At 34.9% G+C, this 25,299-nt stretch overlaps 1 protein-coding gene across 6 annotated transcripts in view; it reads left to right on the forward strand.

Moving 5' to 3' along the window:
• GRIP1 (glutamate receptor interacting protein 1) overlaps window positions 1-25,299 on the forward strand; it is a 773,529-nt gene that overhangs the window by 648,540 nt on the left and 99,690 nt on the right. For all 6 annotated transcript variants that reach the window (XM_031938371.1, XM_031938365.1, XM_031938368.1 and 3 more), the window contains 2 exons: window positions 14,474-14,660; window positions 15,306-15,451. In XM_031938371.1, coding sequence (XP_031794231.1) covers window positions 14,474-14,660; window positions 15,306-15,451 — 333 coding nt within the window. The remainder of the gene's footprint in view (window positions 1-14,473; window positions 14,661-15,305; window positions 15,452-25,299) is intronic.

Genomic DNA, 25,299 nt, shown 5'->3' on the forward strand with positions numbered 1-25,299 from the left:
AGTAATATTGGGAAAGATTTATTATAGAAGATTAGATTTAAATCAAATATTAAAGGATGTGATGTTGATGAAGAGCCATTTCACTTTCATGAGCATTGTCTGAAAAATTTGTTAGAGATCCATACCTCTTGACAAACTAGAGTATATCTTGGGATCATCCTTTTCCAAAGGCTCATCTTCTGCTCACAGAAGCATGGTAGAAACATAAGTTATCTAGTACCTAGTTGAGGAACCCAAAAGCTACCCAACTCCTAAACTCCCAGGGTCACCATCAAGACTGGAAACATCTATGTTGTTTTTGCTGTTTGGTCATCTGTGCTCAGGAAAGGAAACACAAAGTGGAAGAGATAACCAGAAATATGAGGGCCAGGCTCAGAGTCTACTGGACAGTATATCTGCTCACTCCACATACTTACATCCTCCACAGGTTCTAGGAAGCCCTTACCACTACCACTAAGGAATTCAAGAGAGATCTATCCCAGGTCCCACATTCAAGAGAGAGGAAGAAAGGAGCAAGAATCTCAGAGTTCTCTCTCCCTTTAAAACTTACTAAGTAGTAAAGATCTTCCTGCATCTTTGATGCAGACTTTTTGCCTTGCTGTCATCAAGAGGACCAAGGTATTGCTCTGTCACTCCAAAACTCAGCTTAGTTTCATGCACATGTTCTATTGCATGTGTTTGACTTTAAATGCATATGCAAAACTCTTCACAAGCCTGAAAGTGCTATATGTGTCAGATATTGCTATATATAATATTATCCCTCAATTTCCCTACTTTGTGATCCTCATTGGATCTCATGTAATATTTTATTTTTCAAACAAAAAAAGGTTTCAAACAAAGGGTTTTTCAAACCCTTAATGTATTCATCATATATTATTATATATAATAGTTATTCATGTTTGATTCTTATGTTCTTAAAGGACTGTGAGCTCTAAGTAGGTAGGGATTTTTTTTAAAAAGCAACTAAAATTTGTATCTTCTCCCAAGGCCTCTGTACACAATAAGTGTATAATAAGTATTTATTGAATGAAAATGGAATGAAATTACTTTTTTTAAAAAACTGAAAGAAGATGGGGTTATTTCCTTTGATTCTAGGTTGAATAAGAAGATTGTTCTTGCCATTGTAATCTGATTAGTGATCAACTAGGAACTTCCCTCAGTGGTAAATGTAAATGTGATGTCATTTATTATTTGCAAATTTAATATGACAGCAAAGTAGGGTAAGAACTCTATCAAGTTGGAAATAAGTACTACCTGTTAGAATCTGGGACTTTTCTTAAATATTTGAGTCAACTATTTTATATATGAGCTAATTATATATATATAAATTTTTCTCTCTGCTTTTTTTTCCTGGCCTGTCAAATATAACAATATTATGATAAACATACAAGTTTTGTCATTGTATCACTGGAAGATACCAAATTGGTATCTTTACCTTTTTTTTTTTTTTACTTTTACTATCACAAAAAAAAATATGTAAATTATAGAATAAAATAATATATAAAATTTCATTATATCATATGACACATTTGAACAAAATAGAAATAAATTAACAAACAAAAATGAATTTACTTTCTGTCCCCTTCTAACTTCTTTGAAACCCCATTCAATACAACACACATTTGCCGAGATATTACTATATGTAAGACAATGGATATACAAAGACAAAAAGAAAATAAACACTGGACTTGAATTTGGGAAAACCTGGATTCAAATTCTACTTAGATACTTGCTACCTCTATCATCTTGGACAAGTCACTTAATCTCTAGACTCAGTTTCTTCATCTATGAATAGATTGGTTGACCTTTAAAAATCATTCTAGTTCTCAATCTATGATCCTTTTATTCTACAAAGTGTTGTTAACTTTTTTTTGTTTTTATACTACTTATTATATCTTCAGAGTCAGAAGAAAGTATGTTGCCATTCAGTTACAAATGTAAAATAGTTTCACCATGATGAAATTCCATACCATTTTTATGGTATTTTTTTTGGAATTCCATACCATTGTTATAACATTGTCAATATGGATAATATTGAATATGTACCGTGTGTGTGTGGCTACCATGAGCATGCACTATGTACATACATACTCTACTGAAAACTAGAAAACATGTGCTGATGTCCATGGCTAGGAAAAACATTAAGAAAATGATTACGTTTCTGTTTGCATTTCAATTTTAAAGGCTGTTATTTATGTTTAGCAAAAAATTCTTCCTCAATTAAAATGTAGACATAAGATAAGGAAAATGTGCATTGGTTTAAAGCATATTTAATTTCATGGAAGGAATTTAAGCTCTATCACTTTCCTCTAATGAACTGAAAATTGTTCTTAAATTGATTCTTCTTCAGATAGGAGTGTGAGCAAAACAACAATACACTAATTTGCTAATTCTTATTCTCCCTTATGATCATTAACCAGAGTTTGTTATTTTAAAAGAATATTATTGGGGTAGCTAGGTGGTGCAGTGAATAGAGCACCAGCCCTGAAGTTAGGAAGACCTTAACACTTCCCAGCTGTGTGACCTTGGGCAAGTCACTTAATCCCAATTGTCTCAGCAAAATATATACGTACATATATATATATATATATATATATATATATATATATATATATGAATTATATACACATATATATATATAATTCTTAAAGGCTTTGTTTTTTATTATTATTTTATTTTTCCAAATATATGCAAAGATAGTTTTCAACATTCACTTTTGCAAAACCTTATATTCCAAATTTTTCTCCCTCTCTCTCTACCTTATTGCTCCCCAATGTAGCAGACAATCTGATATAGGTTGTACATGTGTAGTTCTTTTAAACATATTTCCCTGTTCGTCATATTGTACAAGAAAAAAAGGCAAACAACAACAAAAAGGGGAAAATACTAACTTTGATCCACAGTCAGTCAAGGATATGTCTTCATATATCTCAAAAGTACATATGTTGCATATCTTTTAATCATATAATAAATTTACAAGACAATGTGGTATAGTGGATAAAGACATGGTCTCAGAACCAAGAAAAGCTGAGTATAAGACATGTCTCTTGTACCCAAAAATCACCTGAAAGAAGATGGGGCCCTTATTGTTGTTGCTGTAATCAGATCATGGCCAGCTTGGAATTCTACCCACTGTAAATGGGTATGACTTGTATAGCTATCAGTCTACATTGGCAAAGGAAGTTCCTCACAAGAATCTCCCTTTATCAATAAAGTAATGAGTCTAGTTAATGAAATTATGAACTAAATACATAATGATAATAAAATGTTGGTACTATATATTTGCTCTTGTATAGAAATATCTGAAAAATTATCCAAAATTCTGGCAATAAAAGGATGGCCTAGGATGCCATGAACCTTTTATTGCCATAGGTTTGAAATGATATTACTGACAAGTTTTCTCAGGAACAACTAACTAATAATAAAAAGTTTATTGTGACTTGCCAGCTTTATTTCTTCCTCTTTATTTTGGTTTTGACATTCTTTTTTCATTCTTTATGGATGGAGGATAACAGCAGTAACAACAAATAAAATAAAAGTCTATCTGTATACTGGTGAAAAATTGATACTATCGCCTGTAAAATGCAAATTTCTCACATGTGGCTGAAATACAAAGCAGTAGCCCAACCTGAGGAGTATAAAACACTCTCACTCAATATTTTGAAATTCTTTATTTTTGTCAGCAGAAAAAAAGAGACAAAAAAAAAAAGACTAAAGCAAATTTTATGTTAATAAAGATGGAAAGTCACACAGGTTAATACAGTTTAGAATTGAAAGAGAAATCAAATATCTCTGGTCCAGCTCCATTATTTTAAAGATAAAGAATCTGAAGATTAAAAAGCTGAGGTGATTTATACCAGCCTATACAGGGTTTTTGATAGTTGAACCATGGAACATCTTGACATGGCTTAGCATACAGCCAAAGTATTACCTAGACTTTTACCTCTACCCTTTAACTAACTTAGTTTCCTTCAAGGTTCAGATGAAGTGCTTCACTTCCCACATGATGCCTTTCCACATCTCTTCAGCTCCTAGTTGATGCTCGCCCCCCCCCCCAAATGCCTTGTATTCATTTTGTACATATTATATATATATGCTCTATGTGTACATTTTGTTTCTTTGATAAAATTTAAGTTCATTGAGGGCAGGCACTATTTTTTTAAGTTTATAACTCCATCACCTGGCACATAGAAGGTGCTTAATAAATGCTGCTCAGTTTATTAGAATAATCATTCTTCTAAATTACATACTGGTACTATATTTGTATTATAACAGCAGAAACTATTAAGCCACGGGGCCAGGTCTTAGAAGATTATACTCGGTCACTTCAAAAACTTTCTGTCCATGCTCCCTAATCTCTCAGAACATCCTCACCCTTTCTAAGCAGTTTATTAACTTTGTGTAATAAGGATTAGAGAACTAAAACCCACAACCCACCAATCTCAGTCTCAGGACTGAAAAGAAATGTTTATTCAAAGTAATAGCAATATTGAGAAATGTTGGCTCTAGTCAGCATTCCCTGGCTTTTGTTCTGAGTTGCCGGAACAAAGTCAGTCTCACAGAAGCATGGTAGCCATAGTGGAAATATGAAGTATCCCATCTATTGCTATTGTCTGGAGAGCAAACTCAATACCTCAACTCCACTGAAGGAGAATCAGAAAATAGGAAGTGGAGCTAGTCCATGAGACTGCCACAACCAACTTCCTATAAGAAAATATGATAAGAAAAGTTGGGAGCCTGACTTCATTCCCTTCAATAAAAAGAACAACAAGGGATAGAAGTGGGGATTGAGCTTTTCTTCTCCAGTGATAAATTTTTTACAGTGACTTTGCAAATACTTTTTTTTTTGGTTTATTTTTGCTAGAGGTAGATAGAAAAGTGATAATTAACAACAGAGCAAAGCGGAGTAGTCCATTCCTATTTTTTTTTCTGTTTTCTCTGAAAAGAGGAATGCTTTTTAACCCCAGAACTAATGAATAAGAATAACTAATAGGCAGTTGATGTACAAGATATGTAAGGTAAAAGAGAGTAAGAGTGTACCTAGGTATCCTTGATAAATTAAAGTCACCTGGACCAAAAATAACAAAATCCTTTAGTTTGGAAAGAACTGACAGATGTGATTGCTGAGAAAGTCAGCAATATGTGAAAGATCATGGAAAATGGGAGAGGTACTGGGTGAGAATGGAGAAAGACAAATGTCATCTCAGTTTTCAAGAAGAGAAAAGAACCAGAATCTGTAAATTGTAATCCAATGAGCTTGATTATAGTTCCTGGAAAATTCTAAAATATGTCGGTAGAGATGGTTGTCAGATATCTAGAAACAGAACTAGTGATTACAAAGAGCCAGCAAGGAGGCTTCAACAAAAGCAGACTGCACCAAACTAACCTCATTTCCTTTTCAGACAGGATTACCAAAATGAGAATTGAGGGGAATGCGCTGTGGATGTAATTTACCCAGATTTTAGCAAAGCTTTTGATAAAATAGCTCATGCTAGTTTTGTGGAAGAGATAGATTTAGATTAGTAGATAAAACAATCAGTTCAATTCAGAAGTGACAATGACTGAGCTCAAAAAATAGTTTTTAGGGGAGCTGAGTGGCTTAGAGCTCTGGGCCTGGATTGAGGAAGTCCTGACTTCAAATCCACCCTCAGACACTTATTAGATATGTGACCCTAAACAAATCACTTAATCCCTTTCCTCAACTGTAAAATTTGAATAATAATCGAACCTACTTCCCAAAGTTTTTGTAAGGAATGAGATGATAATTACAAAGCACTTATCATAGTTCTTGGCACATAATAGGTTCTATATAAAAATTGAGTATTATTAGTAGTTCTATTATTAATTGACTTAATGTCAAGATAGCAAGAGATTTCCAAAAGAATACCCCAGGAGAGATATCAAACATGTTCCCTACATTGCTGCTTGCCAGTTCTTCCCAGAGCCTCCCTAACCAGATTAAATATTAATTGGGAAATATTTAACAAAATAAATAAAAATACAATAAAACATGGATAATATTCATGGGTGTTTTTCTTATTCAATATGTGGCCCAGAGGGATCCTTATATATAGTTTCTATTTGGCTTTGACAGCAGTGACTCTAGAGGTTCTGTACCGGGCATCAGTGTTATCAGTGACTTGGATAAAAGCCTATCTGGTTTGCTTCTCAAATTTAATGTTTATCCTTCATTTTTAAAGAGGACCAGTGACATCACAGGTGATGTCTTGATTTGCACATGAGTTGGAGCTGGCTGATGCAGAGTTGCACAAAATCACCAGCCTTGCTCTCTCTTCCTAAATCAATGAATTCCGGTAGCAAGACAAAAGTCAAGTTAAGGATGCGTGAGATAAATTTAGCATCTTCAATGTTTGACCAAAGTAAACACTCCATAGATTCTGCTTCAATGGCCTTTGCAACAAATTGTTCTCATCCAACCATTCTGCCAGGGGAAGTCTTCTTCCCCTGCTTGAGGTAGACATTCCCCTAACTCACCTACAGGTTTAAGTTCTGTTAGTTACCCTCAACCTGTTTGAACCCATCTGCAGAAATGGTTTACCAGTGTATGGCTGCTTACAACTTCTTGGAATGACAGCAAAGTTGGGATAAATAGTTAAAGCACTGAATGCCCTAAAGATCTAGAAAGATTTTGAGAGACTAGAGCATTGGACCAAAACTAATATGATGATATTAGGAATAAATTTAGAGGAAAATGATGTTAATTAAGAAAGTTAGGGATAAATATTGATAAATGGGATATTTTTTTTCTTTTTTGGCATTTTTTATTAAAGCTTTTTATTTTGAAAACATATGCATGGATAATTTTTCAACATTAACCCTTGCAAAACTTTGTGTTCCAATTCCCCCTCCTTTCCCTATACCCTCCCCTAAATGTCAAGTAATCCAATATATGTTAAACATGGTAGAAATATGTGTTAAATAAAGAAATAAATTTAAAGTTTTGCACTTGGGTACAAAATATTCAACTTCACAGATATAAGGTGGGGGAAGGCATGAACATAAAGAAGTTCTGAAAAAGAACTTGGAGTTTTACTCACAAGCTCAGTGTGTCAATACCAGGATGTGGCAAACAAAAGGCTAAAGTAATTCTAAGTTTCATTAATTGAGGCACAGCTTCCAAGAATGTGAAGGTTATAATCCATCTGTACTCTATGTGTTATTGTGAGACATCATCTGAAGACTTGTTTTCACTTTGGAGCACCATGATTTAACAAAGGCATTAATAAACTGGCGCCAGGACAGTGAAGGGCCTTGAGTCCATGATATATAAGGATCAGTGAAAGGGAGTTAGTCCTTGAAAAGAGAGGACTCAGGGGGCCCAAGATAACTGTCTTCGAATATTCGAAGGGCTGTCATGTAGAGAAAAGATTAGACTTGTTCTGTCTGGCCCCAAGTGGCAAAAACAGGAGCAATATTTGAAAATGCAAAAAACATCAATTTAGGCTTAATATCAAGAGAAATTTCCTAACAATTAAAGCTGTCCAAAAGTGGAATGAGCTGCCTCAAGAGGTAGTGAATTTTTTCTCCTTGGAGGTCTTCAAGTAGAGTCTGGGTGACAACCTGTCAGTAATATAAACTGAGGATTCCTTTCCAGTACTGGCTGGACTAGATGGCCACTAAGGTCTCTTCCAAGCTCTCAAATGCTGTAGTTCCTTTGGTATGTGCCATGGAAATACCTCCTCTTGGTTGGAGCTCTGCCTACCTATGCTCACAAAGCAAAAGAAGAAGTCACCATCATTCCTACCTCTCTTCTTGTGATTAGAGAGATGAAGGACATGTGGTCAGGGGCCTCCTTCCATTGGTTAGTTATGATAGTTTCCATACGTGAATTCAGATGCATGACATCTGAATCTAACAAATAATCTTGTTCTCTAAATAATAAGATCCCAAAATATATAAATCAAGTCAGGCTGAGAAATGACTTTTGAATGTTTTGAATTATCTTCTATGGTTTTTAAAACCTCACAGTTTTCTATGTAATGGCCTTCAGGATTTTCCAAAATTAATTTTTTAAAAGGTGATTTTGGAAGAACAAAGAACTGTTCTCTTCCTGGCTTTTCTCAGTTCTCTCATAAAGTTCATGCATTCTGATTCCAGAATTTTAACTTTAAGAGAAGAAAGAGATCTTACAGTGGTGATCAAGTCCAATGCCCTCATTTCTTTTTTTAAAAATTTTATTTAATATTTTTATTTTCCCCCAGTTATACTTGAAACAATTTTTTTACATTTCTTTTTTTAAACTTTTGAGTTCTCGATTTTCTCCTTTATCCCCTGTCCCAACCCTCATTTAAGAAAGCACATGTAAAATTATGCAGAACATTTCCATAAAAGTCATGTTATGAAAGAAAACATAAATCTTCCCCTTAAAAAACCTTCAATAAAAATAAAGTGAAAGATACAGAGAGAAAGACAGAGGCAGGGAGGAAGAGAAGAGGGGAAGGAAAGAAAGAGAATGTTTCGGATCTGTATTCAGACATAATCAATTCTTTCTATGGGTTTGGATGCATTTTTCATCATAAGTCCTTCAGAGTAGTCATGGAGCATTATACTGCTAAGAATAGCAAAGTCATTCACAGCTGATCATCCCAAAACAGTGCTACTACTTTGTATGTAGAATATTTCCCTTTGCTTGAGTTCATGGAGGACTTTCTAGGTTTTTCTAAGAGTATCCTGCTTATCATTTTCCAAAGAACAATAATATTCCATCATAATCACATACCACAATTTATTCAGCCATTCCCCAATTGAAGCAATACCCTCATTTCCCAAATAAGGAAATTTAGATTGAAATAGGGAAGCTAGGTGACACAATGGATATAGTGTCAAATATGGAATCATGGAAAACCTGAGTTCAAATCTAACCTCAGACACTAGCTGTGTGATCCTCTAAAATTACTTTACCTTGCTTGTCTCAATTTCCTCATCTGTAAAATGGATTAGAAATAAAAATGGCAAATTTCTCTGGTATTTTTCCCAAAAAAAACCCAACATGAAGAGTCAGATATGACTAAAATCACCCAACAACAACAAAGACTAAAAGAAGTTTTAAGTCATGTGCCCAGAGAAATACAGCTATTAAATGTGTGAATCAGTTTTCAAACTAAGGTTCTCCTGATTCTAAGTACAGTATTCTATCTACTGAACTATTTAATTGCCTTGTTAAATTCAATTTAAGAAATATTTGATTGGAATATACTTTCAGCAAAATACAATTCTAGAGAAGTTGGAGATAAGAAAAGGTAGAGAATTGTGCTAAAACCTGACCTCTGTCCTCATGGAACTTACAGTCTTTGTGACATACAAAGAAAAAATATAGTATGAAATAAAACATAAGTGCCTTACAGGAGGCAACAATTCAATTCAATTTTAACAAACATTTACTTACCTGCAATGCAAGGCTCCATTTTGGCTGATAAAAATATAAAGATAAAAATAGAATGGCCTCTATCCTCAAAAAATAGATATGTGTTTCTGGAATGGGGTGGAGGGTAGTGAATATGACATGGACACAAATAATTAAATACAAAATAATTTTAAAAGTTGGCTACTTGGGATGACCAGAGAAGATTTCACTAAAGAAGTGGTACTTAAGTAGAGTTTTGACAAAATATAAAGAATCAGAGAGTTGTAAAGAAAGCATATTCTATGTATTAGGGGGACATAATAAACAAATATGTGGAGATGGGAGCTGAATGATTGAGTCCAAGAAAAACATTTATTATGTAGATAGACACATAATAATTATAGGAAATATTTATGTTCTACAAAGTACTACATTAACTCATTTGATTCTAATAATCACCCTGAAAGGTAGATAATACAATTCTTCTTATCTTCATTTTACAGGTCAGGAAACTGAGAGTTAGACACATTAAATGAACTGCCCATGGCTATATACTAATATTAATAAGAAGTTTCAAATTCATGTCTCTCCAGGATCCTAATTTAGCTCTGCAGTAATATTGTAGTGAATAGACTGCTGGGTGTAAAGTCAGAAAGAACTACTTTTTAATCCCTCTAGTTTTGTTGGTCAGTCAATCAAACATTTATTAAATGCTTACTATATGCCAGACACTGTGCTAAATGTTAAGGATTGAGAGAAATAGTCTTAGCTCTTAAGGAGCTCTCAATTGAATGGGTGAATTTTAGCAAGTTGCTTAATTCTCTGCCTCTGTTTTACCATCTGGTAAAATAAGAATTAGTCTAATCTTGAAATCTTATCTCATCAGGTTGTGAGGTTAAAATGAGATAGCACATATAAAGTGCTTTGCAAACTTGAAAATGCTATGTAGCCATGTTATTATTGCTATTCTTTTCTCTTATACCACACTGCCTAGACATGGATATTAATGGTTAGATCCAGTAGAAATGAGTGAAGAATATATGGAAATATATTTGGAATACAAACAATTTAGCAGAAAATGTCCAGAGTAAGTATTTTCCATTCTAATTAGTAAATATGTGTTTCAAACTGAAGCCAGAACTCGATTGTTTTCAATCAAATGGTGACTGAAGGAGGAGTCTTTAGTACCTAGAGGGAATCAGTCAGATTTCTGAACCATAGGTTTATAATGTACTTGCCATCTTTATTCCCTTGCACAAGTTAACTACTAGGTTATCACTGATGAAATTCAATAAATGTATACACATTTTGTTTTCTACTTTGTATAGGTCCATTCCTTCTTTTGTCTCATTATGTGGAAATCCTCAATTCATCTTTTCATTCCTGCCTCTTCCTAATTCTTTGTGTATTTGACAGGAAATAACAAAAAATAGTAGGTTTCAAGAATTCCATTTATTTCATTGGATTACACCAGTTTTCAGAAAACTTCTTTTGCAAATTTCAACAAATCTCAAGAAATTTTTGGAGATGATTGTAGCATCCTAGAACTGAAATGTCCTTGAATATTTTTGCAACATGTGATTTTTCAATGCCATGAACTTAATTTGTTAATACTTTCTGAAAAATATCAGAAAATTTTGCATACCCACATTCAGACTGGCGACCTTGGCAGCCAGTTAGGAGGTAACTTCCATAGTTCAAGGAAAAATCAGTGAGGACTGAACTAGGTTGTTGGCAGAGGGATGTAAACTAGAGATGAAGAAAGATGGATATTTTGATGGTAGAATCTCCTGCATTTGACCACAAATTGAATAGGAGAAGGTCCAGAGAAAGGAAAGAATTATGTATGACCCTGCTTTTGATTCTGGATAAATGCTATCTTTGACAGAAATAATAATAAAAATTCTAACAATAGCATTCATATAGAGCTTTCAAGTTTTATGAAATGCCTTATATTTATTTTCTCATTTGGTTTTCATAACAATTCTGTGAAGTAAGGCCTATTATTATCTATATTTTATAGATTAGAAAATTGAGGCTCACAAAGGTTAAAGGATCACATAGGTAGAAAGTATCTGAGACAGGATTAGATTGCAAGAAGGGGAAGTAGTTTTTGTAGAAAGGTAATTCTGCTTTAGATCTGTAAAGTTTGAAATGTTAGCAAAACTTTATGGGCAGAAAAGTTGGGGCTGGTGATATAGATTTAGGATGTGAAAAAAAGTGAAAAATTTCTATAAAAGTGATCAGAAGACTGTGTTAGGGAATTAATGGGAAGCAAGTAAAAGGATTTAAAAGAAGCAATAAGAGTCCAACTGAAGTTGAATATAATTAATAGTAGTAGGCCCATTTGGCAGAGTTTTGTGTCTTACCTTCTTTCCTCTCCACCTCCCCCATGCTTAACAGCTCAAAAGTAAAGAAAATAGGAATTAATCAGGTTTGGACGTTGGTGAGGAGGATACAAGCATCCCTCAAAGATATTGCAGTTTGCAGAGTACTGCAATAAAATGAGTCACATGAATTTTTTGGTGTCCCAGTGCCTATAAAAGTTATGTTTACATTATATTGTTGTCTCTTAAGTGTGCAATAGCATTATGTCTAAAAAAAAGCCAATATACATATCTTAATTAAAAATACTTTATTGATAAAAATGTTAACCATCATCTGAGACTTCAGCGAGTTGTACTGAAGGCTGGGGTGGCAATTTCTTTAAAAAAGGCAATAATGAATTTTGCCACATCTCTCAACTCTTCCTTTCACTTGAATGTTTAGAGGCCATTGTAGGTTTATTAATTGATCTAATTTCAATTTTGTTGTATCTCAGGGAATAGAGAAGTCCAAGGAAAAGGAGAGAAATGGGGAACAGCCAGTTGCTGAAACAGAGAACACACAACATTTATTGATTAAGTTCATCATTTTATATGGGCACAGTTCATGGTCCCAAAACAATTAGAATATTAACACCAAAGATCATTGATCACAGATAAATTAATAATGAAATTACAAAAATTACCAAGATGTGACAAAGACACAATGTGAACACATACTGTTGGAAAAAGTGGTGTTGATAGACTTGTTTGACAAGGTTGCCACAAACCTTCAGTTTGTTTAAAAAAAAAACTCTGAAATATCTGCAAAGCAGATATAAAAAAGCATGTATCTATAACAAAAAATTAAGGAAGAAAATATACTAGGGTATTCTATTCTACTTTATTCAGATTTATGATTAAAATTGTTAACCATAGGATCACGGCATTATTGTCTTGATCTATATTTTGCCACTAGACCCAAATGTCTCTGGAGGGGAAAGGAGGCAGGTGACCTTACCCAGCCTCCCTCACTTAAATCCACCTCACTTGCATGTCATGGCATCACTTCCCTGATATCATGATCCTCTTCCAGAATAAAGAAAAAACAACAACAATGATTTTCTATATAATGTTGGACTTGGAGTTATTTTAAAAGCCTGAGTTCAAACCTAATCTCAGATACTAACTATAAGACTGTGGATAAATCACATAACTTCTCTCTTCCTCAATATTCTAATCTCTAAATGGAAAGATAATAATAACATCTACTTCACAGAATGGTTGTGAGGATCAAATGAGCTAATACGTAAAGCACTTGGAAAATTTAAAATTTCTACCTAAATGCTAACTATTTTTTTTACTATTATTGTTATTATTAACATTATTGTTGTTGTTCTTAGATCCAAGTTGGGGAAGAAGGTCAGCATTGAGAAACTAGAGATCAGAATGGTAGAGAACAGGTTCAGTAGGAAAAAAGAAAATGAGAGACTTAGAATATAAAGAAAATTGTGATCAAAAATGGAAATTTCAGAGTATGAGGTTTTGAAAATGGAACAATCTGAAATCCTACATATAGAAGGATTGGGATAAAGGTTAAAGTCAATGGAGATGAGTATATTTAGTGACTATCAAGAGGTTCATATATATGAAAGTATAATTCACTGAAAACAATGGCAGCTGAGAGGATGGAAAATAAATCTATAAGCCAAGTACTGAATCAGTAAGAAAAGAGAGTAATCTACATGTCTATGGATGATAGCTAAAAAACAGGAAGGAAAGAAGCTACTATAAGCAGATGTCAAAGAAATTTGTTGACTGATATTGACAATGGTCTAAAAATTGTAGTGAGAACCCAAGACATGCTAAATAGCTTCACCGATAAGTTAGAAGAAATAAAAGAAGAGAAGGAACTACTTTCACTAGAGACAAGACAGACAAATGTCATCTAAAAGAAGGAAATGAAACAATTGCTTAAGGAAGATGCAGAGTTTGCTTATCACAGACAACAGAGTTATAGGGTTGAGGTAAGGCTGGATGGGGTAAAGCTGAATTAGCTAAGAATGAAAATACATGAGGAGATAGCTACAGAAAAGGTCTTTTACTTAGAGCACAAGTGTTGATTCCAGGAAGTTAAGGAAGTAGATTGCAGACATATTTGAAATAATGGGAAGAGAAGAATGCTACAGAGTATAATTTTGGTGTAACAACAGCATATATAACCATAATGTTACTTTTTTAAATGGTGTTAGACTATGGACCAAGGCAATACTGTGTCTCCAGATACTGGACTTTGGGTCAATGGGTTGTTGTTTTTTTTTTTCCTTCCCTAAGGATGAAAATAAAATTATTCATCTATGGAAACTCAGTAAAGCATGAACATAGAATTTTACAGATGAAAGAAACTTCAGAAATAATCTAGTCCCGCTCTCATTTTACAAATGAGATGAAGAGATTTGGTCAAGGTTAAGCAACGAATTTAGTAGCAGACCTAAGACTAAAATGCCTCCCAGCTCTTACTGTTCTTTCCACTATGTGATTGTGCTCCTACAAAGAGAAAGTAAGAATATTCTTCCTCCCCCCAGTTAGGAGCTCTCCACCTTAAATGATGTCAGCAATGGGAGATTTGTTTGTCTTGGCAATTGGCAAAGCATGAAGGAACCTTTCTGAATTTTTTCTGGTGGCCCCAGAATTTAAACTTGCATCAATAGGCATTGAAGGAGGGGGATGTTTCCTGAAACACATCTGTATTTCTTTGACCTGTCTGTACTCAGGGTCCCTTCCTCTTATGTGCTTTCCTTTCCAGTGTCTTTGGCCTCCAGTACCGTTGGGTTGGCTGGTCAGGTAGTCCACACTGAAACTACAGAAGTAGTGCTGACAGCTGATCCTGTCATGGGATTTGGGATACAGCTCCAAGGCAGCGTATTTGCCACTGAGACTTTGTCTTCTCCGCCACTGATTTCCTATATTGAAGCTGACAGCCCAGCAGAAAGGTGAGACACTTAAGAGATGAGGGCACCTCTCTTTTCTGTTTTCCTGAAGAAATTTGGTGTTGGATGCCATTGGATGACTATTAATTTATGGAATACTGCTGCTTGCAGGAAATGTAGACTGTAATGAACTCTCTGTTCTGACAATAAAATTTGATGTTCTTGATCGAGTCTGAGGAGAATAACAAGCATCGGTGCCTTTATCTCACAGTTTTTCCCATCAGGGAACTGGAGGTTATATTAATTAAAGGGAGAAAATCCATAAGAAAATCTCTGAAGTTTAAACTTTAATAATTTTTATGCCATGGGGAAAGCACATTCATCATTGCTGTGTATTAGTTCAGATCCAATCATAGCAGATACTACCAAGCTGAATTATTCATCACTTCTTTGGGACACTTCAGTACTCTCATCTCCTTTCTTGCATTTTTTTTCTGGCCACCGCCTGGATTTGTGCAAGGGACCGTTAGCTTTAGTATCTGCTATAACCTAATATTATATGATATAGATTGCAGTAGGCAAAAAGAATTGAATTACAATCATGATTCATTAGAGTTCTAATTCAATTAGTTTGGGGCTCTTAAACATGGTCACTATGCTTTCTCTTCTCCTTTGTGTCAGACTTCTAACATACAGTTGTAAAATTAGGTGTGGAGTACTGCAGATTGGAGACAGAGTGATGGCAATCAATGGAATTCCCACTGAAGATAGCACATTTGAGGAAGCCAGTCAACTTCTCCGAGATTCCTCTATCACCAGCAAGGTCACTTTGGAAATAGAGTTTGATGTTGCAGGTATGATTGCATAATTATTTTCCAATATGTAGGTTCTGTTAAGACCACACGGAATAGGAATTATATTCATTATTTAGCATGACGAGAACTCTTTATGTGGGGAATATTTTTTATTTCTTTGAGTTTGGGGTATCATTCTGAATTAGGTGTTTCTTTAGTCATGTATTAAGAAGTCACCATAAGAGCATCTGGAAAGAAATAATGACAAGATAAAGAACCAAGAGTAGAGATATATCTAAAGTAAGAATATTAGGTAACATTTATTCTTCCCAATTCTCCCATAAGCAGACTATTATATATATATATATATATATATATATATCTTCCAGTCATGGAGAGGGAAATAGTCTCATTACTGTCTAATCATTTCCCTCAGAAGCATTTGTGATAGTATCATGAGAAGGAGCTTGAAGAATTCAAAATGCTTTCTTGAGTGGGTGGTGATTATTCTTTGTCTTTCATTCTTGAAGACCATGACATAAGGGAGATGATGTCATGACATGAAAATTAAGTGGATTTAAATGAGAGGGCTGTGCAGAGTCACCTGCCTCACTTTCCCTTCCAGAATCATCTGGGTCTAGTAGCCAGATAAAGATCAGGATGACTGGCAGTGCAGAAGACTCTGGGTACAGTGGGACACCTGGCATTTTTTTTAAACAATAGCTTTTTATTTTCAAAATACATACAAAAATAATTTGCAACATTCACCTTGGAAAAACCTTGTGTTTTTCTTCCTCCTTTTCCCCTACTCCCCTCCCCTAAACAGCAAGTAATCCAATATATGTTAAACATATACACTTCTATATATTTCTACAATTATCATGCTGCACAAGAGAAATCAGATCAAACAGGGGGGAAAAATGAGAAAGACAAACAAGTAAACAACAACAAAAAAAGGTGAAAATACTACATTGTGATGCACATTCAATTCCCACAGTCCTCTCTCTGGATGCAGATGGCTCTCTTCATCACAAGTTCATTGAAATTAGCTTGAATTACCTCATTGTTGAAAAGAGCCAAGTTCTGACTAAATTTCTGATGTAATGATGGCAAATCTTGCCTTAGTATTTTCTAATGTGTGTTTGGGACCCCCAGACCTAGCAATGGCCTCTTTTACCCAGTCAAATATATGTCTGTGTGTTTGTGTATGTCAGTGTGTATATACATATATACATACATAGATATATGCATATATACACATATGCGATTATACATATATATATATATATATATATGCATATATGTGTATGTGTGTGTAAAAATGACCCTTGGGGTTTCTGACCAAAACAGAAAAAAATTGTTATTTACTTTCACTCTGAGTCAACCCTTGTTCTTCCACTTCCAGAGTGAAGAATGGGATGTAGAGGGTACTAGTTATTATACAAGTATCTTACACATCATCCTGTGCCTTTATATATGGCTAACATATTACCTGAGACAACTCTTTTAGACTAAAAATTGATGAGCAGATGCCAGTTAACATTGACAGAGGGAGTTTTCCACCCTTTCTTTCAGTTACAGACCTGTTTATATGAAGTATTGTTATTTTAGTCTTCTTTGAGAGCTAAGGACAAGAATCAACCCACAAATCTGTCTACCTCAGAGAATTAGTATAATAAAGCATTTAGCAAAATGCAAAGTACTATGAAAATGCAAGTTGTTATAACCAAAAAGCCCAGATATCATACTTCACAAAAGTTCAGAAGGTTACAGTTCATGGAAGGTGAATGAACTCCTTAGGTCTCTTAACTACTTTGGTTCATTCATATACTGGCCTTTCAAGTTAGCTAATTACCTGCAAAAACACTCCTGCTCTTCCTACTATCTGTCTTGAAATTTTAATTTCCTCTCAATCCTTTCTCTTCTTTCCCACCTATTCCATGAGAGTACAATCCAATGCTGTATCTAGTTCTAAGTCCCTGTGTCTCACCTGCTATAGGATCTGACAATGATAGAACTGGTAGGGACTAAGAAAAGTGTTCATTGACCTGAGGTCTGGTTTCCTTGGTAGCATACCAATTCCCTCATGCCCATCCAGAAGCCTACTCTTGTTCTCTAAATTACACATCCTCACCTACTTCAAGGGGGAAAAGTGCCCAATAAAATCTAAGGGTGCATTTTTTTTTTACAATTCTAAACTTTAGTGGCAATACCCAAAACATTCAAATGATAAAATATGATTTTTAAATGATTATATGGAAAACCATAAGCCCCAACTTATTTTACATTTTGTTTAAAATGTGAATTTTTACACTTGTTGACATTAACAAATCAATTATAAAGCAAATACTTATTATGCACCACAGTGTGGCAGGCATTGAGAATACTATTACAAAGAATGAAATGACACTTCCACTCAATGAGCTTACATTCTAATAGAGAAAATTAAAAGTGTGTGCATAAATGATATCATAGACATAAAGCAGGTGTTCTTAACTTTTTTTGTCATGACCCTCTTTGGCAGCCTAGTGATGGCCATACTCTTCAGAATAATATTTTAACTAAATAAAATTCATATGATTCTAAGAGAAGCTAATTATATTAAAATACAGTTCTCAAAAATATTTTAAATGATTTAAAGTTAAGAACTCATGATATAAAGTGAATGAAAACATATACAAAACAATCAAATATAACCACTCATCTTGTTTGTTTCCACATCTACATCTTATATACTTTCTTCTTTTAAAAATGTTATTCTGTGGGGAGAAGGGAGGGAGAACAAATTTGGAACACAATGTTTTGTAAGAGTGAATGTTGAAAATTATCTATGCATATATTTTGAAAATAAAAAGCAAAAAAAGGGAGAAAAATGTTGTTCTTTTTATCCTTAATAACAATAAAAGTAATAGTTACAGGGTGGTGGTTAATGTGTATACTGGCATTCTGATTTGGCTTACTTGACTCTGTATCAGTTGATGGCACCCTGGATGGAACAGTTGACTCCATGTGAGGAACACCTGAGTCTTCAAGTACTTAGTAGCTCTGTGACATTAGGAAAGTTAATTAATCTGTCTCCCTCAGTTTCTCCATCTTTAAAATGGGAATAATAATAGCACCTTTTTCAAATGGTTATTTTTGAGGATCAAATGAGATATTTGCAAAGTGCTTTACAGACCATAAATACTATTTAAATGCTCAATAAAATGTAAGTCTTCTGTATTTCTTTGTATTTTTCATATTTGTCAGTTCTAATTTATGATAATATTCTATAATATACATATGACATACTTCAGACATTCTTGGATCATTAGTCATATAAATTACTGCTAATTTCTTATAATGATTACTAATAGCTAGCATTTATATAGTACTTACTGTGTGTCAGAGGTAGCTAGATGGTGCCATAGTGCATAGAACACTAGACTTGGAATCAGGAAGATATCTTCCTAAATTCAAATACAGCCTCAGACACTTACTAGCTATATAACCTTGAGCCAGTCATTAATTCTTTTTGCCTATTTTTTTTAACCTGTAAAATACACAAAAGATGGAAATGGCAAACCATTCTAGTATCTTTGCCAAGGAAACCTCAAACGGTGTCATGAAGAGTCAGACATGACTGAAAAATGACTCATTATTGTGCAGGAACTATCTCATTTGATCCTCAATAGTCCTGAGAAGTAGGTGCTATCATTATCATTCCCACATTACAGATAAGGCAACTGAGGCAAACAGAGTTTAAGTGACTTGCCCAGTAAGTATCTAAGGTAGGAGTATATATCATATGTCATTATATATGATATATATCATTATTTTTGCACAGATAGGTCTTTCTTTTTTCTTCTCATAATCTCCTTCTAGATTATAGCCCTGGGTAGTGGGATCAGTAGGTCAAAGGCATAATTGCTCTGGTGCTTCCTTAAAAGACATTGTGATATGATAAAATGTTAGATTTTTAAATCAGTTAATCTGGATTCAAATCTCACTTTGGATATATTCTCATATGTAAAACATGGAGACTAAAGAGAGAGCCAGTTTTTTTATGATTCATTGTAAGATATTCATCTAATTCTGTAAATTCTTGTTTGTTTTTGCTTTGAATTTTTTGGGGGGGATTTTTTTTTAATTTGGTAAGGCAGTTAGGGTTAAGTGACTTGCCTATAGTCACACAGCTAGGAAGTATTAAGTGTCTGAGGCTGGATTTGAATTCGGGTCCTCTTTATCCATTGTGCCATCTAGCTGCCCTATCTCTGGCAATTCTTAACAAGCTAGATTGCAGGACTAACTGACTTTTGTCCTATCCAGAAGGGTATATAGACTAGTCTCTACATGACTTCTTTTCCCCCCTCCACCTCCATTTGTCAAAGCCAGCTCTCTACTACACAATGTGGAGGGGGTCCTCTTCCTGTCTTCTATATAATAAACTTCCCTTTCCCCTTCTCCTCCTGTGGCAACATTCCCAATAAAACCTAAGGGTTCATTTTATTTTTCAAGATTCTAAACTTGGAAGCAGCTAGGTGGTGCAGTAGAAAGAGCACCAGCCCAGAAGTCAGGAGGATCTGAGGTCAAATCTGCTCTCATACTTAATACTTCCTAGCTGTGTGACCCTGGGCAAGTCACTTAACCTAAATTGCCTCAGGGAAAAAAAGATTCTAAAATTTAGAACAACAAAAACATCCAAGTGATGAAACACAATTTTTAATGACTGTATGGAAAACTATAACCCCCAAGTGATTTAGATTTTGTCCAAAATATAGATTTTTACATGTTAACTTATCAAATCAATCATCAAACAGACACTTATTAAGGACCTATACTATTTGTCTCATGTGACCTGTCCTGATGTTCAAATGAGATAATGTATGTAAAATCCTTGGAAAATTTTAAAGTATTATATAAAGGTAGTTATCATATTATTTTCTTTTTTTAAATAGTTTACTTTTCCAAATACATGCAGAGATAGTTTTCAACATTCATTTTTGCATAACCGTGTGTTCCAAATTTTTCTCCCTCTCTCCTTTCTTTCCCCTTCTCCCTAAGCAATCCTATATAGGTTAAATGTGCAATTTTTCTAAACATATTTCCATATTTGTCATGTTGTGCAAGAAAAATCAGATCAAAAGCAAAAAAGAACACAAGAAAGAAAAAACCCAGCAAACAAACAACAAAAGGTGAAAATACTATTCTTTAATCCCCAGTCAGTCTCCATAGCTCTCTCTCTGGATGCAGATGGAATTTTCCATCTCAGATCTATTGGAATTGTCTTGGATCACCACATTGCTAAAAAGTGCCAAGTCCATCACACTTAATTTTAACATAATCTTGTTGTTATTGTGTATAATATTCTCTTGCTTCTATAACTTCACTTAGCATCAGTTTATGAAAATTTTCAAGCTTTTCTGAAATCAGCCTGCTCATCATTTCTTATAGAACAGTAATATTCCAATACATTCATTTACCATAATTTAGTCATTCCCCAACTGATAGGCATCCCTTCAATTTCCAATTCCTTGCCTTTACAAAAAAAGCTGCTACAAACATTTTTGCGCATGTGGGTCCTTTTCCCTCTTTTAATATGTTATTTTTGAAAATTTTAGGGGATGATATACAAACCCATCAGCAGTTTAGTACTGGTTTGTTTCCGCGTAGCAGCACCAATATTGGATTTTGCCATTTTTAATTATCTTTGCCAATTGAGTAGATATTGGTGCCTCAATGTTGTTGTCATTTATATTCTTCTTAAAGAATTTCAGCAGTTTTTCAGTTAATTATTGACAGGTGATGTCTCTTTCCTTGAAAGGGAATCTGCTTCTATGCTTTGAACATTTATTTTTTATCAACTATATTTCTACCCATCTGTTTCTATGAATAATCTTCACTTCAGTTTTTGATGTGCAGAGACCCACTGTTGAACAAATGTGTGATTTAGGCTTTTCTTCCCCAGTCAAAAGGGGATGAAAGAGAGAGTTAGGCAGGAGTATTGTCATTCTTAAACAGTTTCTTTCTTGTTTGTCAGAATTTTTTAAAGTGATGGAAAATTTCCAAAATGCCATATCCATTACTGAATAGGGAGTAAGGAAAAGAAGGATCCTGGTCATAGCAACACACAATAGCAATTGAAAGTGAAACAAAGGAAGATGCCTTTGGTCTAAGAAACTATATTAGGAGATCTGATTGTTCTTCAAGGCTTACACAGGGCAGAATCCTTCAGCTCTAATAGTTCATTAGTCTCAAATTCCTCTCTCCATCAGCTTCTTCGTTATCCCTTCCTATTTCTTATTCTACTACCAGTTCATACACAAAGACCCTCTCTTATACCCTTCTAAATTTTATAGTACAATTAGTATCACTTAATTATACAAAATCATAAAATTAATGTAAGTCATCTACATAATAACTCTTCAAATAGTTGATGACAAGTATCAATAGACAATTTCATCGGTAGAAGATAGAGGTGGAATGGACAGACACTGATTCTGAAAATAATCTGGGTTTTTAGTGTTCTACAAGCTCATTATGAATCAGCAATGTGATATACTACATCCAAAAAAATGCCATTTTGAACTGTTTATCACAGAAAGGTTATCAGAGTAGGGGAATGAGGTATTTAAATTTTTCCTTGAGATTTTGAAGATTTTGATTTTTGAATTTTGTTAAAATTGCCCTGGCAGACTCAGTTTTGGGGATTATTTTTTAAGCTTTAGAATTCATTAATTAGTACTTCAGAAGTTCAAAGGGCCTTTAATTGGCCTTCTTTTGCTTTTGTCCCAAGTAGATAGTGCGCTGGCCAAACCCATTCATGTACACTATCACCACCTTGAGACTGGTGATGACCCCCTTGATGCTCATATGAGCAATAGAAATTTTTGACAAACATCGAGACCTGGTTAGCCAATGACAGGTAAGATTCCTCAAGGACTAGCCGACCTAAGCCAGGAAGAGACATTTCTGTACATCCTTCCTATGACGGGTAAGGCTTTTCCCCATAGGAACAACCTAAGCCAGGCACAGGTCGAGAAATGAAAAATTCTACATTTGATTTTTTTTAATATAAATGAAAAAAGGGGGACCTGTGGGGAGCCGGCACTAATCTACAGCCACATAAGGCCAACCTTGAATAGGTTGAATCTCCTAATCACATTATACCTAAGACTTCCTGAATAGGAATCTCCTAATCACATTCTAACTTTGAATAGGCAGGTATCTAGGCATCCCCTAATCACATCATAAAGCTTTCTGCCACCAGAAACATCTGAGCAGCTCATCCTTGGGCGGGATACCAACCCTTTGTCTAGGACCCCCACCCTGTACTGTGTTTGAACAACCCTGCCTTCTTTTCTACTGCTATATATATCTGTACTATTGCACCCATTAAAATGGGGCTTGATCAGAATGATTTGACTTACCTCCATTTTGTGCCTCCCCTCTCTCTTGCCCTTATCTCTTTTCTTCCAGGGTCCACACACTCTGCCTCGCGGGCCGAGGCAAATGGCCTCACAAAAGTGTTTTAATCTAATCTGTTGAGAATTCCCAGAAGTAGGTAAACATCTTGCTGTGAACCATAAATAAACTGGCCCTCTCTTCAGTGAGGTGCCCCTGCTCACCCAAACAAAGTGGTCAAGGTATTTTCTGGGACACAGATCCCAACTTCTGCCTAAATCAGAATTTTGGTTCTCTCAGAAAAGTAAATGCACCTCGTAAGGCAGCCTCATAGACTTGGGAGCCTGCAAGGTACAAGTTCATTCTCAGCTGCCAGTGAGTCTGAGCCGTGCCAGGGATGAGGCAAGCCCTGGAACAATGAGGGGTAGTCCTCTCCTTGGGAAACAAGCACAGTTCATGTTGTGAGCCAAAAAAGTATAAACCCCAAACCCCAGTTCTGGTCAACAACAGCGTTTCTTCAGAGGGTCAGAAATATAGTTCAGAGGTTCAGAGGGACAAATAAGTATCTGAACAAAGAAGTGATGGACTGCAGATGAAGACTGAAAACTACATATTTGGCTGTGGTCAATGTGAGAATTTATATATTTGTTTCAAAGTTTGTTCCTTTTTTCTTTTTTTCTTTTTTTTAACCAAAGAGTAAAGAAAAAATAGGAATAGAATGAAAGAAAATAAATTATTTTTACTTGAAAAGAATTTTTTTTTAATACTAAGGATCTGAAATAAGAAGGAAATAAGTATTAGATCAGGAATCAAATACAGGTTGTGCCAGAGAACAAATGGGTCGTGAGCTCCAACCTGGATCCTCAACACTTCTGTCCTATCTGCCATTTCTGCGCTACTGTATTAGAATGTTCATGAGCTGCATCTTGTGTCCCTTTCTAATTCAATTGTGCTGGTAAGCATAATTAGAGAAAAGGGACCTTGGAGATCTCCTGATCTTAACCTTAATGTAATCTGTAACACAGAACAGGTATTTTTAATTTAGTTTCTTCTCACAGACCTCTCATAAAAGGGCCACAGCCTCCCATAGGCAACTCATTCTGCCCATAACCAGGTTCCATTGTTAGAAAGTTTTTTCTTAGGTAAAGCTGATATCTAAATCTTAGCTTCTGTCCTTTGCTTTTGCTTCTGCCCTTGAACCACATATTATGGTCCTCTCAAATACTCAAAAGCAGCTATTACATTTCTAGGTTAAATAACACCAGTTCCAATTACAGCAGGATCTTTGGTCCCCTCCCCATTCTTCTGCTCAACTTTTTCTGGGCTCACTCCATCTTATCAATGTCCTCACCAAACTGTGGTGCTCCAAATTGAACACAATTCTGCAAAGTCTGATGGAAGCAGAATACTGAGGAGTTATGGTGATTATAAAGATAATAGCATTTTAAGGATTGCTATGGGACTATAAAATTTCTCATTCTGAATAGTTTGCTTCTATTAATGCATACTAAGCTAACACTGGGACAGCAGGGTGGTACAGTGGATAGAACACTGGGCTGAAATCAAGAAGGCTCATCTTCCTTCAGATCTGGCCTCAGATACTTTCCAGTAGTGTGACTCTGGACAAGTAACGTAATCCTGTTTGCCTCAGTTTCCTTATCTGTAAAATGTTCTGGAGAAGGAAGGAGCAAATTGTTCCTATTTCTTTCTAGAAAAAAAACACAAATGGGGTCACAAAAAGTCAGAAAGGACTGAAAGACTGAACAATAACAAAGATAACTCTTGCCTTTTAGCTAACATTACACTATTGACTCATCTGAAGCCTGCATTCCGCAAGAATAACCAGGTCTTTTTCATATTAACCACACCTTAACCTTTCTATATTTAATCAGTTGATATTTTGGTCTCAAATATGAAACTTTATTTTTATCTTTACTCAATTGTGCCTTATTGGATTTGACTCATGGGTCTTTCTTTTTTTAGATTTGTATTTTTATTGAAAAGAATAGGCATAGAGACTGTAACATGATTTCATTAGTATAGAAAACTCCCAGGTAAGTGAACTCTACTGATGAAGATTCTCTGCAATTTTTAATCTTAGGGAGTTTCTGGAGTATTAAGCAGCTATGTGACTTAGGACTTCTACCGAGGGTCCATTGTCAGTGTATCAGAAGTGAGATTTGAATCTATGTATTATTTTTCTTTATTTTTTTAACTTTTCTAAAAAATTTTTTATTCCAAATTCTCCCCTAATCCTTTCTGCTAAGGAACAAGTTTCTTACTTTATGGAGATAGTTGGAGCTATTTGACATGAGCTCCCTCCTTTCTCCTTTTCTTCATTTAAAAACTTCTTGATATCATCCTCCTTTCCCCCACACTTTGTCTCTCTTTCTGTATCTCGGTCTTTCTGTCTGTCTCTGCCTCTGTTTCTCTCTTTGTCTCTCTGTGTGTCTCTGTTTATGTCTCTCTTTATTTCTGTCTCTCTCTCTCTCTCCCCCACACACTTTCTTTCTGTCTCTAATAAT

The sequence above is a fragment of the Sarcophilus harrisii genome, chromosome 5, assembly GCF_902635505.1.
Source record: "Sarcophilus harrisii chromosome 5, mSarHar1.11, whole genome shotgun sequence".
Taxonomy (NCBI): domain Eukaryota; kingdom Metazoa; phylum Chordata; class Mammalia; order Dasyuromorphia; family Dasyuridae; genus Sarcophilus; species Sarcophilus harrisii.